This window comes from Piliocolobus tephrosceles, chromosome 6, assembly GCF_002776525.5.
Source record: "Piliocolobus tephrosceles isolate RC106 chromosome 6, ASM277652v3, whole genome shotgun sequence".
NCBI classification, from domain to species: Eukaryota; Metazoa; Chordata; class Mammalia; order Primates; family Cercopithecidae; genus Piliocolobus; species Piliocolobus tephrosceles.
Window position 1 is genome coordinate 39,381,239 of NC_045439.1, and position 16,284 is coordinate 39,397,522.

Sequence of the window (16,284 nt, forward strand, 5' to 3'; positions counted from 1 at the left end):
TTAGTAATTTAAAAATATTCTCAAATTATACTTCCTCAAGATTTTGACATGAACTCTTATCATGGGAGGTTGGGTGGAAGGAGTGAGTGGCATATGAGAATAGTGTTTTTTTCCTATTAATTACCTTTTATATAGAATTTTAGCTAAAAATCTCATATTTATTATATTAATTAAATCTCATTATATTAAGCAATGCAGAATTCTGATGAAATATTAACCTTTTCAGCACTCAACTTGTTTTATTTTTACTATTTTTGGAGGTTGATCTTTTAAAAATAGATCCCTCACTCATTACCTTTGGCAATAATACAGTGACACTGATGTTCTTTTGATGATTTATAGCCATCATTATTAATGTGTTCTACTCTGCTGTAATACAGTGATGTTAGGTCACAAGAGAACTATGGGTTGTTTTCACCCCAACCATAACCCCACATTGCTATGTTTCTATAGTTCTTGTTTCTTGTATCTGTTTTTTTATTCCTTCCCAATTTTGTTTTTTTTCCCTGTGGCACCTTGTAATGTGACACTGCTATCATCTTGACCATTAAGCTGGTTTTAGGTTTGAGAACCAGAGAATGATAGCAATAGTTATACTGTTAGAATGAAAATAATAACAGTAATAATAAAAATAACTATTTTTATTTATTTATTTTTTGAGACAAGGTCTTGATCTGTCACCCATGCTGGAATGCAGTGTCTCAATCATGGCTCACTGCAGTCTCCATCTCCTGGGCTGAAGCAGTCCTCCAGCCTCAGTCTTCTAAGTAGGTAGGACTACAGGCATACACCACCACGTCCAGCTAATTTTTAAATTTTTAATACAGATGAGGTCTCGCTATGTGCCCAGGCTGGTCTTGAACTCCTGAGCTCAAGCGATCCACAGGTGTGGGCCACTGGGACTGGCTAAAATATCTGTTTTTTAAGTAACATCTATGCATCACATTCATTATTTCATTTAAGTCTTACAACAAGCTTATGAGGTAACAATTATTATCCCATTTTATATGGAAACTGAGATTCAGAGAGATTAGGCAATGTGGTCCAAGTCACTCAGCTACTAAGTGGGGGAATACAGATTTGAACCAAGGTTGTTCTAACTTCAGCTTATATGTGGATAAAGATCTCACAGGATGGTTATGTAGTGTTAGTACATGATCTCTGGACATCTATTTTGGGAGGCTTTTTTTTTAGATGGAGTCTTGCTCTGTCGCCCAGGCTGGAATGCAGTGGTGTGATCTGGCTCACTGCAAGCTCTACCTCCTGGGTTCACACCATTCTCCTGGCCCAGCCTCCTGGGTAGCTGGGACTACAGGCGCCCGCCACCACGCCCGGCTAATTTTTTGTATTTTTAGTAGAGACGGGGTTTCACTGTATTAGCCGGGATGGTCTCAATCTCCTGACCTCGTGATCTGCCCGCCTCCGCCTCCCAAAGCGCTGGGATTACAGGCATGAGCCACCGCGCCCGGCCCACTCTGAGGCTTTTCTTTTGCAAACTTTCTGATTCTTTGCTGTGTTTTAGAAAACTGAGATTAGATTTTGATACTGATTTATGGATACGTTATTTGGCAACGATTATTGTGTGATGCAAATAATTTCAAAGATTTGTTCTTAATAACAGCTATGCTCATTGTAGATGACCCAATAAAAACAGTGATTGGTAGATCTGGTTGCTAATACTCCGAATGCTTTTCTGAGTATCTTTGTCTTTAAAATGAAAGAGCTTAATTGCATTCTGAAAGCACTGTTATGTGGAAATAGCAAAGCCAAATTGTATTTGTGTGTTTTACATTTCTTCTGTTCTAATATTAAGTAGCAATTACCTTTAAGTTCTTATTACCTTTAGAAAAGCATAAAATTCTGGTGAACTAAAAGAAGCCCATTTAAACTTTGAAACTACTTTATTTTAGCAAACCCACAGATAATAAGAATGAGGAGAGAATGTATTAACACCTTCTTTCTTCCACTGTATTTAAAGCCCATTTAAATTATAGGGCCAATTTAAGCAATCTTTTGCATCTTGCATGTAGGTAATGTAATTTCTATAAAGGTACTCATTAAAAAAGGATTCCATTACAAAATTATTTTGTTATTATGCATTGCTATCATAAATGTCCTACTGCTAAACTGTGAATTTTTTTTAAGCTCTGGAAGCCATTTCCTTGGAACTCAAAACCTATTACTCAGTTCTCCTCTTGAGATCAGACTATAAGAGCATTTACGCGATGGTTGAGGTCACAGAGTGTTATGATTTTAAGGGAGGAAATTAAACATTAGGAAATGATGAACTGCTAAAGTTGAAGTGAGTGGTAAATAACAGATTAAAAAAAGAGTACAAAAGTTATCACAGGCACTGAGAATATTTTAAACAATAGATATACAAATAACTCTTCTCTGGGACAAGAGAGGTGAGGGCAAGTAGTGTTTGTTTCTTTCCCTCTGCAAATGGAACAATCAATTAATTAAATCTTTTTTTTTTTTTTTTTTTTTTTTTTTTGAGGCAGGGTCTTACTCTGTTGCCCAGGTCAGAGGGCAGTGGCACTATCATGGCTCATTGCCACCTCTGCCTCCTGGGCTCAAGTGATCCTCTCACCTTAGCCTCCCAAGTAGCTGGGACTATAGGCATGTGCCACCACACCCAACTAATTTTTGTGTTTTTTGTAGAGACAGGGTTTTGCCATGTTGCCCAGGTTGGTCTCCAACTTCTGGGCTCAAGCGAGCCACCCCCACGGCCTCCCAAAATGCTAGGATCATAGGCGTGAGCCACTGCACTCGGCCCAATTCAGTTTTTGAGATTTTGAGAAGCACAGTGATATGCTTTTGGGATATTCTCTATATTCTAATCAGATTAGTACTGCCCATGGGCTCAGAAAAAAAAAAAAGAAAGGAGGTATACCCAATAGCATAATAGTATTTGCGTAAGACAAAATGATCCAAATCCAATAGTTTCTTTCTTTTTTTTTTGAGATAAGGTCTCACTCTGTTACCCAGGCTGGACTGCAGTGGCATGATCTTGGCTCACTGCAACCTCTGCTTCCCAGCTCAAGTGATTCTCCAGCCTCAGCCTCCCGTGTAGATGGGACTATAGGTACAAGCAACTAACGCCTGACTAATTTTTGTATTTTTTATAGAGACTGGGTTTCTCAATGTTGCCAAGGCTGGTCTGGAACTCCTGAGTTCAAAGCAATCCGCACACCTCAGCATCCCAAAGTGCTGGGGATTACAGGTGTGAACCACCATGCCCAGCCCCAATTCAACAGTTTCAATAATAAAAAGGCCCTATCAGTAGCAGCCATATTGGGGCACGCTCAACAGGCAACTACAGAAATATAAAGCCAAGAATTCTATCTAATTGTGGACAAAGCTTTAGGGATAATCTTAATTCTATACTAAAAATGGCCAAATTGTGTAGGTAAAGCCTGATCTCTATCCTAGAACTGACATGAGGCACTTATTAGGAGGGCTAGGTTGATACTTTAAAGGCTTTTGAAATTTGTTGATGGTACCCATAGCTCACTCATAACAACTGAGAAGCCTATCGGCTTCTCTCCTAGGGTTCATTAACAGTAAAGCATCATTACTGTTGTCCCTAAGAGCATGGAGATGTGCTGGAACTCTCAGCCATACAGTTGAGGTCTTTGAACAGGAAATCATAGGTTCATAGAGCAGCAAAAGTCTAAACAGATAGGCTATTTCTTAAAGATATGGCCATATCTTTCACTAACACCAACGTTTGACAACCTTTGAGGATTTATAACTGACTTCAGGACCTCCATCAACCCTTCTTTAGGTGTTATTAATTTTTAAGAGATGTGCAAATTCATGGCTATTTTTCTTAGTTATTTTTCTTTCCTCCTGGGGACCAGAAGGAAGCAGTGTGACAGTCAACTTAACAAAACATTCTTGCAAAGGAAAAAAAAATTAAACCTGAATTTAATCAAGCCTTAGTATCTTTTAATCTATAGCATACATCAGAGACAGAGGAACATAACCTAAGGAAGTAATCAGCCAAATCCATTCATCAGGACACATGATCCATTTTCTCTAGCAAGTCAATGGCACAACAACAACAAAAAGGGTGGGGGCAGAAAATGTTCTCATTTATTAGAGACTTAAACAAATACACTCAGTGGACCTTAACGCAATCCTTATCAAACAAAACAATTATAAAAAGGCATTCTTTTTCTTGATATATGGGAGAAATTTGAATATGATCAGGGCATTAGATGATATTAAAGTATGATTTATTTTGTTAGATGAGATAATACCATTGTGATTAGGTAAGAGAATACTGTTGTTAGTATTATTATTTCAAATGTATATCAAAATGACATGTCTAGAATTTGCTTTTAAACAATCCAGCCATCTCTCCCCACTAAAAGGCAGGGTGGGGTGGGGATATTGACAAAACAATTACAGAAAATTGTTGATAGTTACTGAAGCCGGGTGATGGGTACATGGGATGGGGGTTCGTTCCCTATTTTTGGGTATATTTGAGAGTTCTCATATTAATTATTTTTAAAAAGAGAGAAAGAAACAGTTTGGGGAAAAAGAGAAAAAGAGGAAGAAGGAACTAGGGATGAGAATTAAAAAGGAGAAAAAGTTTGGAAAGTTGCCGTGTTTTGTTCATACCAAACTCATTGACTCATAAGGAAGATGAATTCCTATTTCATTAGGACCTGCACTTGTACAAAGGATCCTAATACTATATTTCTTTTTTTTTGGGAATAGTTAATTCATAATAGGAAATGTAAAAATAAGGCATTTAAAAGTTTGTTAGTTAAAGCAAGCCAAACCAACCCCATATATGAGATAACAAGATTATTTTCATACCCTGGTTTCATAAAAACCCTGCCAAAATGGATCTGAGCATGAAGATCAATGTCCAGCACCTGCTTGAGATAGTCCTGCAAACATTAAAAATAATCACTTTACTTTCAAACATTTTAATATTAGACTTTCAACACTTTAAATGAACATTAAATTAATTTATAAGATTGAAATGAAAAGAAACATCTTTCTTATTTTAATGAAGTTGATTTGCATAACACAATATTCCTTCATTCCTCATTTATCCATTTATTCATTCAATAAATAGTCGCTTAACACTTGGTATATGATGAGTACCAATCTATGTGCAGAGGGATACAGCCTTGAACAAAAGAGACAACGTCCCTGTCCTCATAGAAAGTACATTCTAGTAGGAAAAGTTAGATAAAAACAAAACAACTACATTAATGTATAACATCACTAGCTGGTGGGTTATTGTTTCTCTTCTGAGATAGAATTTTATGTCTGAGGAAGGATGTTAACAAATATGTCTTAAGTTGTGCCTGGGCAAGCAACCTACATGTATGTATCCTACACCATTCTGCTTAATGATCTTAAAGCCATATATATTTCTTGAAGAGAGACTTGAACATATGCCCACAGACTTGAACATATGCCCACAGATTATTTACATTTGTTAAATCTAAATGACTCAACTAAAATGAAAAACAGGAAGGGAACTCCAAAACAGAAAGTCAAGGGAGTTTAACTACTCCAACTTTATATTCTAGTGTTAAAAACAAAACTAACCTGTGGCTATGACCAACCCACGGATTCCAAAATCTGATCTTTGGAAATGATATATAACACCGCTCTGCTGCTGGTGTTGTAGACAGAAAGAAAAAAAAATTGCAGTCCTTAACATTTCTCTTAAATAATACAAACCTAGCTAGGTCTATTACTAAATTTTTTGGTTTACTAAAAGTGAGTCCAGTAACCTGCCTACATTTTAAATATTTCACAAGCTATGAGGTATTTTTATTTGTAAACATGTGTTCCCTTCTATCTCCACAGCCTCAACCAACATCATCTCACTCCTTGCCAATAGTGCCACTCTCCTTCTGTGGGGAGAATGAATTACAGGCATGCACCACCAAGCCCAACTAATTTTTGTATTTTTAGGTTTCACCTAGTTGGCCAGGCCTGTGTCAAACTCCTGACCTCAGGTGATCCACCTGTCTCGGCCTCCCAAAGTGCTGGGATTACAGGCATGAACCACTGCACCTGGCCATATCATCTTTTAAATATCAAAGATTCCTATATTTTCTAGTCCCCCAGTCATTGTTCTCATCCATCTCACCCAGCCACATTCCTCTCTATCAATCTTTCTCTGTGTCTACATTCTAGCAAGACTCCTTCCTTCCTTCCTTCTCCCCTGCCCCGTCCCCCCGCCGCCACTCTCTCTCTCTCTTTCTCTCTTCTTCTTGAGACAGGGTCTCAGTCTGTCACCCAGGCTGGAGTGCAGTGGCATGATCTCGGCTCACTGCGACCTTCACCTCCCGGGTTCAGGCAATTCTTGTCCCTCAGCCTCCCAAGTAGCTGGGTGGGATTATAGGTACATGCCACCATGCCTGGCTAATTTTTGTATTTTTAGGAGAGACAGCATTTCACCATGTTGGCCAGCCTGGTGTTGAACTCCTGGCCTCAAGAGATCCACCCGCCTTGGCATCCCAAAGTGTTGGAATTACAGAGGTGAACAAACACATCTGGCCGGTTTTTCAAGCTCTTGCCTCCAGTCTTTGAAAATGTTCTTCTTTCTGCTTTGAATATTCTTTCTACTCCACTGTCTATCCCACCTTCATCTTAGTCTCAGTCATCTTTTCAGCTTCCTCTGAACTCCAAAGACTGGGGGACTAGATGAAATATTGATTATTAATTAATTAACTAACAAATTTTTCATTTTGAGGTTATATTATTAGATATAATAAATTTGTAAATGTTACTTACATATTCTTGATGAATTAACTCATTTAAAATAATAAAATGTCCCTCCTAATATCTAGTAATCCTTTTTACCTTAATTTTCTCTATTTGCTCTACATAAAAATGTATTTTAAGAAAAGAAAAAGAATTCTCTCTGTTATCAATATAGCTACACTATAACTTTTTCAAATCTTTTACTTTCAGTTTTCTGTGTCTTTATATTTCAGGTATGTCTCTTATAAGCAGCATATAATTAGCTATTTTTTAAAAAATCCAGAATGACAATTTTTAACTGAAGGATTCAGTCTATTTACATTTAGTACAATTTTTCTTTCCTTTTTTCTTTTCTTTTTTTTTCTTTTTTTGAGACAGAGTCTTGCTCTCTCACCCAGGCTGGAGTGCAGTGGCGCGATCTCGGTTCACTGCAACCTCCATCTCCTGGGTTCAAACGATTGCATGCCTCAGCCTCCTGAGTAGCTGGGACTACAGGCACATTCTACTACATCCAACTAATTTTTGTATAGAGACGAGGTTTCATCACATTGTTCAGGCTGGTCTCAAACTCCTGGCCTCACATGATCAGTCTAACTCAGCCTCCTGAAGTGCTGGGATTACAGGCATGAGCCACCACACCTGGCCTACATGTAGTATGATTACTGCTCTATTTGGGTATAAAACTATCACTGTACCATTTGTCACTTCTGCTTTTGTTTCCTTTTTTCTTCTATACATCCTTTAGGATTTATACAATATTTTTTATTTAATATTCTTTCCCCTCTATTAGCTTGTTAGTTACATATTCTTATATTGTTATTTTAGTAGTTGTTTTAGAGATTATAATATGCATCCTTGACTTATTACAGTCTACTCATAATTGGGTTTTTAAAAATCACTTCCCAGACAATACAAGAACCTTAAAACATATCAACTCAATTTATGCCTTTCTGCCTTTTATGCTATTGTGTGTATATATTTTACATGCATTTTAAGCATATACATATGCGCATGTATATGTTTATATTTTAAGTATATGTATTTTATTTATTGTATATATTTTCTACATATACTATGTTGTATCTTTTCTACATATACTATGTTGACAATATATACTTGATATTTATATATTCACTATATAGTATTTATTTATATTTTAAGCATCACAAGGCATTATTATTTTACACGATCAACACTTATTTACATTTGCTGACATGTTAACCCTCTTTAGTCCTTTCTGCATTTCCATGCTTCCATAATCCTTCTACCTTAAAAACTCTATTTAGTCTAGGTCCGTACAGTTTCTGTTTGGCTGAAACTGTCTTTATTCCACCTTCATTTTTGAAATAAATTTTTGATGACTATAGAGTTCCCTATTGGCAGTATTTTTTTTCCTGCACTTTACAAATCCCAGTCCATTGTTTTCTGGGTTCCATCATTTCCATTTCAATCATTTGTTAGTTTTATTGTTGCTCCTTTGAAGGCAATGCGTCCTTCTGGTAAAATTTTCTCTGTCTTTGGTTTTCAGTAGTTTTGCTGATTACCTAGGTATGGTTTCTTTCATTTATCTGGCTTGAGATTAGTGGAGCTCCTAGAATTTCTGGCTTGATGTCTTTTATTGATTTTGGAAAACTCTCTGCCAATATTTTAAATATTGTTTTTGCTCACTCTGTCTCCCCTCTCCTTCTTAGACTTCATCTACACATATGTTTGACCTTTCACCATATCCCATGTGTCTTTTATGCTCATTTCTAAATTTTCTATCCCTTTTTAAAAATTTCTGTTTGATTCTTATGAATAGATTCCAGTTTTCTAGTGAAATTTCCCATTTTGTCATCACTTTTTCTTAAACATATAATGGTTATTTAAAGTCCATGTGAGACAATATAAATATCAGCATCATTTTTAGGTCTACTTTATCAATTGTTTCCTATCTTAATTTTTAGTCATTTTGCTCTATCTCTGGCATGTCTGGTAACTTTTCAAATGGAAGCCCAAATATTAGGTATGAAAAAGATGAAAAGGCTTTGGACAATTATATATTCCTCCAAAAAGAATTTCAGGTCTTCTGGCAGTTAAGGAAAACTCAAATTGTCTTCATCTAATCAGGGATTGAGATAGTTTGATGCTGGATTTCAGTCCCTGTGATGGCTAGTTTATCTCCAGTTTGTCTTTATTCCTAAAACATAGCCCTTCAAGGGTTTAAACTGAAAGCCTGAGATATTTACCGGGGCTCCTTCTCTATAACAGGTCCTGAACTCATAAGACTGATTAAAATCCTGCTTATTTCATTAGCTTCCTCGCTATTTTTTTTTATGCTTGGCTTCTTTGCCTCCTGTACTATTAGAGCTCTCATCCCACCCCACTCCTGGCTTAGGAATTAGTAAATGCTTTGAGAAAAATATGGTGAAGAATTCCAGTTTTACTTCTCTGTGGTTCACTTTTCTCTGGGATCTTAGTGCCCGGAATCCTGGCTTGTCTTGGTTATTCTCTTCAGACATCTGCTTTTTCTTTTCTTTAAAAAAAATTATATAGTTTTTATAGATGTTCTAGGTGGGAGGATTGGTCCAAATATGCTCTTCTATCATAACAGAAGCAGAAATCTTCAGATCTTTCTTATATGCTCTTATAGCACTAAATGCTTCTAACATTATGCACTTAGGTTATAGAGCAACTGCTTTGATAGCTGATACGTATCCTTTGTTAAACTATAAAGTTCTTGAGAACAGGAACCTTGTCTTTTATATCTATATCTATATCACGAATCCTTAATGAATAGCATACACCTTTCACTCATTCATTTGTTAGTGCACCAAACATTTCTGAGTGCCTATTATGTATTAGGAATTCCATATGTGCTAGGCATTTAATGGTAAAGAAGAAAGACATAGTCCTTGACACGGAGATATCCTGTTATATTTTACTGGAGAGGAATAGCCAAGAACAAGTAAACCAAGAAATAAAATAATTACAATTTGTGGTACATGCTATGAAGGAAATAAGCAGGTGCTGGGATAGAAAATGATGAGGGTGTGGAGAACAGGAAAGTTCATTTTAGAAGAGGTAGTGATATATTAGCTAAGCCTTGAAGGATAAGAAGGATTCAAGCATGTGAATTGTGGAGGGAAGAGAATTCCAGAGAAAGGGACATACAAATGAAAGCTTCCAAAGTGGCAAAGCGTGCACAGAACTGAAAAGGCAATGGATGGTAGTGAATGAGTAGGAGAGAGGTATAAGCTGAGTTTGAAGAGATAGGCAGAAGCCAGAGTTGCAGGGCCTTGAAGGTTATGATGCAGAGTTTGGAAAGCTGATGCTTATATGTTTACTAAATGAATGAAAGTATTTTATTTTTCTTACAAAAATTGCTTTTAAAAATAGCCCTTTTCATTCTTTTTGAACATGAAGGAGGGCTTCATGCTCCTGTGACAGACAGAAAACTTGTACCAGACATAGTGATAAAGGCTGAGAATAATCATTTTTTTGTTTATATTTTTGTTTACCTATTGAAGCAGCAAGGATCTTTGTCTGATATTCTGAACCCCAGAGTCAGATGAGAAGAAGAAAAATGAATGGATGAAGGAATAAGTCTCTTCCTCAACTGAGGTAAGGAGAAACACCAGTGATCAGAAAAATTGTGCAAGACTTTGAAATGGGCAGAAAAGAATACTGGGTGTCCAGTGCAACACACACTTTCTTGTTGTGTTTTTCAGCTATTTTACAGCAATGAAATGGAGTAAAACTGATAGTAAATGCAATGGACTGAATATGTCTCTCCCCACCCTCAAATTTGATGTTGAAACTCCAATCCCAATGTGATGGTGGGGGCTCTGGGAAGTAATTAGGTAATGAGGGTAGAGTTCTCATGAGTAGAATTAATGCCATTATAAGAAGAGGCCAAAGAGTTAGCTAGCTTTCTTTCTGCCATGTGAAGGTAAAAGGAGAAGTCAGCTATCTGCAGCCTGGAAGAGGGCCCTCACCAGAACCCATCCATGCTGTCACCCTGATCTTGGATTTCCCAACCTTCAGAGCTATGATAAATAAATGTTTAAGCCACCCGTTTTATGGTATTTTTCTGTTATTTTGAGACAGGGTCTCATTTTGTTGCCTAGGCTGGAGTGCAGTGGTGTGAACACAGCTCTCTGCAGCCTTGACCTCCCACCTCAGATTCCTGACTAGCTGGGACTATAGGCAAGCATCACTATGCATAGCTAATTTTTATAGTTTTTGTAGAGAGTGGGTTTTGCCATGTTGCTTGGGCTGGTCTAGAACTCCTGAGCTTAATTGATCTGCCCACCTTGGTCTCTCAAAGTGCTGGGATTACAGGCATGAGCCACTACACCTGGGCTTTGGTATTTTCTAAATAGCAGCCTAAGCTAAGACAGTGAACACTTTTTTTGTTTTTTTGACACGGAGTCTCGCTCTGTCACCGGGCTGGAGTGCAGTGGCACAATCTAGGCTCAGTGCAACCTCTGACTCCCTGATTCTCCTGCCTCAGCCTCTTGAGTAGCTGGGATGACAGGCGCACACCACCACACCCAGCTAATTTTTGTATTTTTAGTAGAGATGGGGTTTCCCCATGTTGGCTGGTCTTGATCTCCTGACCTCGTGATCCACCCACCTCGGCCTACCAAAGTGCTGGGATTACAGGTGTGAGCCACTGTGCCCTGTCAGTGAACATAATTTTTACCCAAAGAAATGTAAATGAATTCTGCCCAGTGGAGATGTAACTGAATATTCTGTGGTGGGTATAGATCAGTTTTGCATCTATTAGCAAATTATTTCAGCATTCTTGATGACCTGATTATCTGGGTAATCAAGAATGCTGAAATGGGTGTGTTCTTTGAATTCTCCTTTGAATAGGTCATAACATCTTACTTATTTGCTCGTTGTTGAGTTAAAGAAAATCTTGGAAACATGTTCATTTTATATATTTATGAGATTCAACATTTTTTTACATAGGCAAAAATGTAAGATTTTTAAATATCATATAACATTTGCTAAAAGCAATTGATCATTTAAAGAAAAATTATAATGATATAGTGAAGGTTCAATAATATATGTAAATATGACATTTATGGCAAGTGTAGCACAGATGTTGAGAGGGGAAAAACGAAGTATATCATTGTAAGATTCTTATACTATATCTAAAGTGGTAATAATATCACTTCTAGGTAGAATATAAAAGTTGTACGTACTATGAACACTTATGAAACAACTGAATTTATTTACAAAAAGGAGGTACGGTGAGTAAGCCAAGAAAGGAGACAAAATCAAGATTAATGATTTTATCTATAAAAACTTAAACTTTAACAATTCCAGAGGCTCCACTGAGATGTTCCATTGATTCACTGGACACAGCCAGTTAAACTTCATTGGCAGAGAAGTACACTTTATGAGTGGCTTAAACCTGGGTACAGGCCAGGCGTGGTGGCTCAAGTCTGAAATCCCAGCACTCTGGGAGGCTGAGGAGGGCAGATCACTTGAGGTCAGGAGTTCAAGATCAGTTTGGCCCACATGGTGAAACAGCATCTCTACTAAAAATACAAAAATTAGCCAGGCGTGATGGCGTGCACCTGTAATCCCAGTTACTTGGGAGGCTGAGGCATAAGAATTGCTTGAACCCAGGAGGCGGAGGTTGCAGTGAACCAAAATCATGCCGCTGTGCTCCAGTCTGGGAGACAGCGCGAGACAATGTCTCAAAAAAACAAAAACAAAACCAAAAACAAACGAAGGGTACATCTTTCCTTGGTTCCTGGAGTGAATTCCAAGCACCAATAAAACTGTAACATTGGTAACTTTTGGTTTCTCTATTTTGGCCTCCATATTCATTTCAGTTCTGTTTTTGTTTCTGCACACAGCCAATAAGGTGTTGCCCCTTGTGGCAGGAATGATTAGGGATTTGGTTTTACGGTCTAATCATTTGGTGATCTCTGTAAAAGGATGATACACCTCTATTTTTTTTTTTTTTTTGGGTAAGAGAAGACAGAGAATCTGACTTATTAGTCTTTCTTGTTTATTTCTCTTATTGTCAATTCTGAGACCAAATCAATTAAGATTTTTGTGCCCTCCAGGAAAGAAAATAGTTCTTTATTACTGGACTGATGAATTTTTATGGTTCTGTGTTTACTCTTGACTTATAGCTCAAATTATAAGTAGAACTTGTAAGTAGAACTAAAGCTATTGTGTTTCTTATCTGTCTGTGTGTTCATGTATCTGTAATACAGAAAAGCATTTATCTCATTTTGTGAGTATGAAGTGTCTTCCTTCCTATTTCTGTAAGGTATTCATAAATTATATTATCTCTTAAAGGTGCCCTGTTCTAATTAGCTTAGAGAGACAATAAATGCTTATATAAAATATTTCTAAAATTCCTAGATAATAAATAATTTTAACTTATACTATTTTAAATATGCTATACTGAAAATATTCTACTTATAATTTTGAGAATGTGAGTTCATATAATTAGGATAAATCTTTAGCAAATGAGACTAACTCAATAATTCCAGTTATTAAGAAAACCCAAAAGCCAGGTATGATAATGTGTAGCTATAATGCTAGCTACTTGGGAGGCTGAGGCAGGAGGATTATTGCTTAAGCCCAGAAGTTAGAGACCAGCTTAAGCAAAATATTGAGACCCTGTCTCAAAACATACATATAAACAAAGAAAAAAAAAAAACAAACCCCAAACTTAAATAACAATAATAAAAATACCCCAGCCATGTTCTTTCTCTTATTTACATCAATCTTAAGTATAACACAAGTATACATTTTATTTCACTTGGGTTTTTCCTAAACTTCTATAGGCTTATTTATCAAATAAGCTCACATTCTTCCTATATAATATTTAAGATTATAAAAAAGTATAAAACTGTGATCAACAAAATCAAATAATTATTCTGAAAATCTTACAATGTTAATAGTTATTATGTTTTATAGTATGTCAGTTTCAAAATAATTTAAGATTTTTATTTACTTAAAATCTGGAGCTGATATTAAATTTAATTAATAAATCATCATCAGATACCTAATTTCTAAGATAGGATATTAGAGCATTTATTATTAAGTATCATTTTAAGTTATTAACTTTTTAAAAAGAATATAGTTATTAACTATATAGAAATTAAAACTATATAGTTAATAACTATGTACTTTTTAAGGTGAACATACTTTGCTGGAGAGGTTGTATCTTTGGGTCATGTTAATGAATGTGTTGATTCACCTTTGCTACGCTAAGGTGTAAAAGGGATGTGTCTGGCAGTAGAAAGTTGTGTTCTTTGTGTTTATGAGCTTTGCTAGTCTGCTAAAACGGTTACATATTATTTCTCAACTATCCAAGCTCCTTAGTTTTCTATCTATCATATAATGACATAGATATTAGTTATTTTCTTAAACATCATAATCAATATGGGTAGATGCAATTATATAGGAAGCAATAATGACAGAGAAGTATAACTATATGTGTTCTTTTGTTTTTCAAGGAAAAATAATATTTTTTTCTTAAAGCCCAGTTCTCAGAATTTTTGGTCTCAAGACCCCTTTACATATTCTTAAATGAAAATTCATTAAGGATCCCTAAGAGTTTTTGTTTATGCAAGCTATAGCTATGGATATTTACTATATTAGAAATTAAAACTAAGAAATAAAAAAAAATTGGTTCATTTGAAAATAGCAACAATAAAGCCATTTCATGTTAACATAAGTAACTTCGTTTTTTTTTTTTGAGATGGAGTCTCGCTCTCTCTCGCCCAGGCTGGAGTGCAGTGACGCGATCTCGGCTCACTGCAAGCTCCGCCTCCCAGGTTCACGCCATTCTGCCTCAGCCTCACAAGTTGCTGGGACTACAGGCACCCGCCACCACGCCTGGCTAATTTTTTTGTATTTTTAGTAGAGACGGGGTTTCACTGTGTTAGCCAGGATGGTCTCGATTTCCTGACCTCGTGATCCACCCGCCTCGGCCTCCCATAGTGCTTGGATTACAGGCCTGAGCCACCGCACCCGGCCCTTTTCGTTTTTTTTTTTTAAGACCGAGGCTCGCTCTTGTTGCCCAGGCTGGAGCGCAATGGCATGATCTCAGGTCACCACAACCTGTCTCCTGGATTCAAGTGGTTCTCCTGCCTCAGCCTCCTGGGTAGTTGGGATTACAGGCGCCTGCCACCACGCCCAGCTAATTTTTGTACTTTTAGTAGAGAGGGGGTTTCACCATGTTGGCCAGGCTGATCTTGAACTCCTAACTTCAGGTGATTCGCCTGCCTCAGCCTCCCAAAGTGCTGGGATTACAGGCGTGAGCCATACGCCCAGCCCAGTAATTTATTTTCAATGCATTGTTTCATAATTTTGAAAATCTCTTTAACCTCGGGTTACCAGAAGTCAGATTCTCACATCTGGTTCATTCAATATGATGAGATATCACACATCATTTAGCTGCTGGAAGAACTCAAGCATACACTCATGAGAAAAGGAAAGAGAAGGAGAGACGTGGAATAAAAAAGGCAAACTGGGCGGGCGCGGTGGCCCACGCCTGTAATCCCAGCACTTTGGGAGGCCGAGGTAGGCGGGTCATAAGGTCAGGAGATCGAGAACATCCTGGCTAACACGGTAAAACCCTGTCTTTACTAAAAATACAAAAACAAAAAATCATCCGGGCGTGGTGGCGGGCGCCTGTAGTCCCAGCTACTCGGGAGGCTGAGGCAGGAGAATGGCGGGAACCCGGGAGGGCAGAGTTTGCAGTGAGCCGAGATCGCACCACTGCACTCCAGCCTGGGTGACAGAGAGAGACTCTGTCTCAAAAAAAAAAAAGCAAATACAGTCTTAATATTATTATGAAAATAGTGTTGACCTTGCACGTCCTCTTAAAAGGTCTCAAGGACCCTTACGGGTTTGAAGACTACTCTTTGTTCTAAAGTGTCAGTTTGTTCCAGAATATAAAAGAGCATAATAAAGGACAAACTTTCATCAGATTGTATTTGCCTTGGTTTCTAGTAACTGTGTTTGAAATGAAGCTGAGAAACATATTAAAATTTTAGTGAGTTTGCTAAGTTTTGATGTGCTTATTTCTTTGGTACTGATTAATGCCTGTCCTACGATAAGAAAGGTTATTCTTTTTGTGTAATTTGCCTTTTTGTGCTTTCTGTTTATCTTTATTTAAAGAAATAAAAAAGTGAAGAACAAAGTTTCCTCATTTATAAACTGAGCCAAGGTTATTTGCAATCATGTTACCTTCTATGTTCATTTTCAAATCTTTTATTGTTGTTTTGAAAAATTAGGTAACCAAGTATGGTTTCTCAGGTCTTCATCAAGTGCCCCATCCATTTTTAATAACTCTTTTGATTTTGCCTTTTAAAGATCAGACAAAAATTTAGGAAAAAATGTTCTTTTCTTACCAAAACTCATCTTAAAAATTTCCTAGAGGGCCTCTAGAAAATCCCAGATTTGTTTTCATCTTATACAAAGAAATGCTGGGAATAATTAGATTTGTTTGAAATTTCATGAGAGGAGCTGCCATATCTGAGAAGAGATACTCAGTCTCTCCTAGGTTAG

The 16,284-nt window shown here is 37.0% G+C and overlaps 1 protein-coding gene across 1 annotated transcript in view; it reads right to left on the reverse strand.

Moving 5' to 3' along the window:
- The window catches only part of GPHN (gephyrin), a 728,696-nt gene that overhangs the window by 18,157 nt on the left and 694,255 nt on the right, over positions 1 to 16,284 (reverse strand). Inside the window, exon 19 of the mRNA XM_026456013.2 lies at positions 4,834 to 4,907. Coding sequence (XP_026311798.1) covers positions 4,834 to 4,907 — 74 coding nt within the window. The remainder of the gene's footprint in view (positions 1 to 4,833; positions 4,908 to 16,284) is intronic.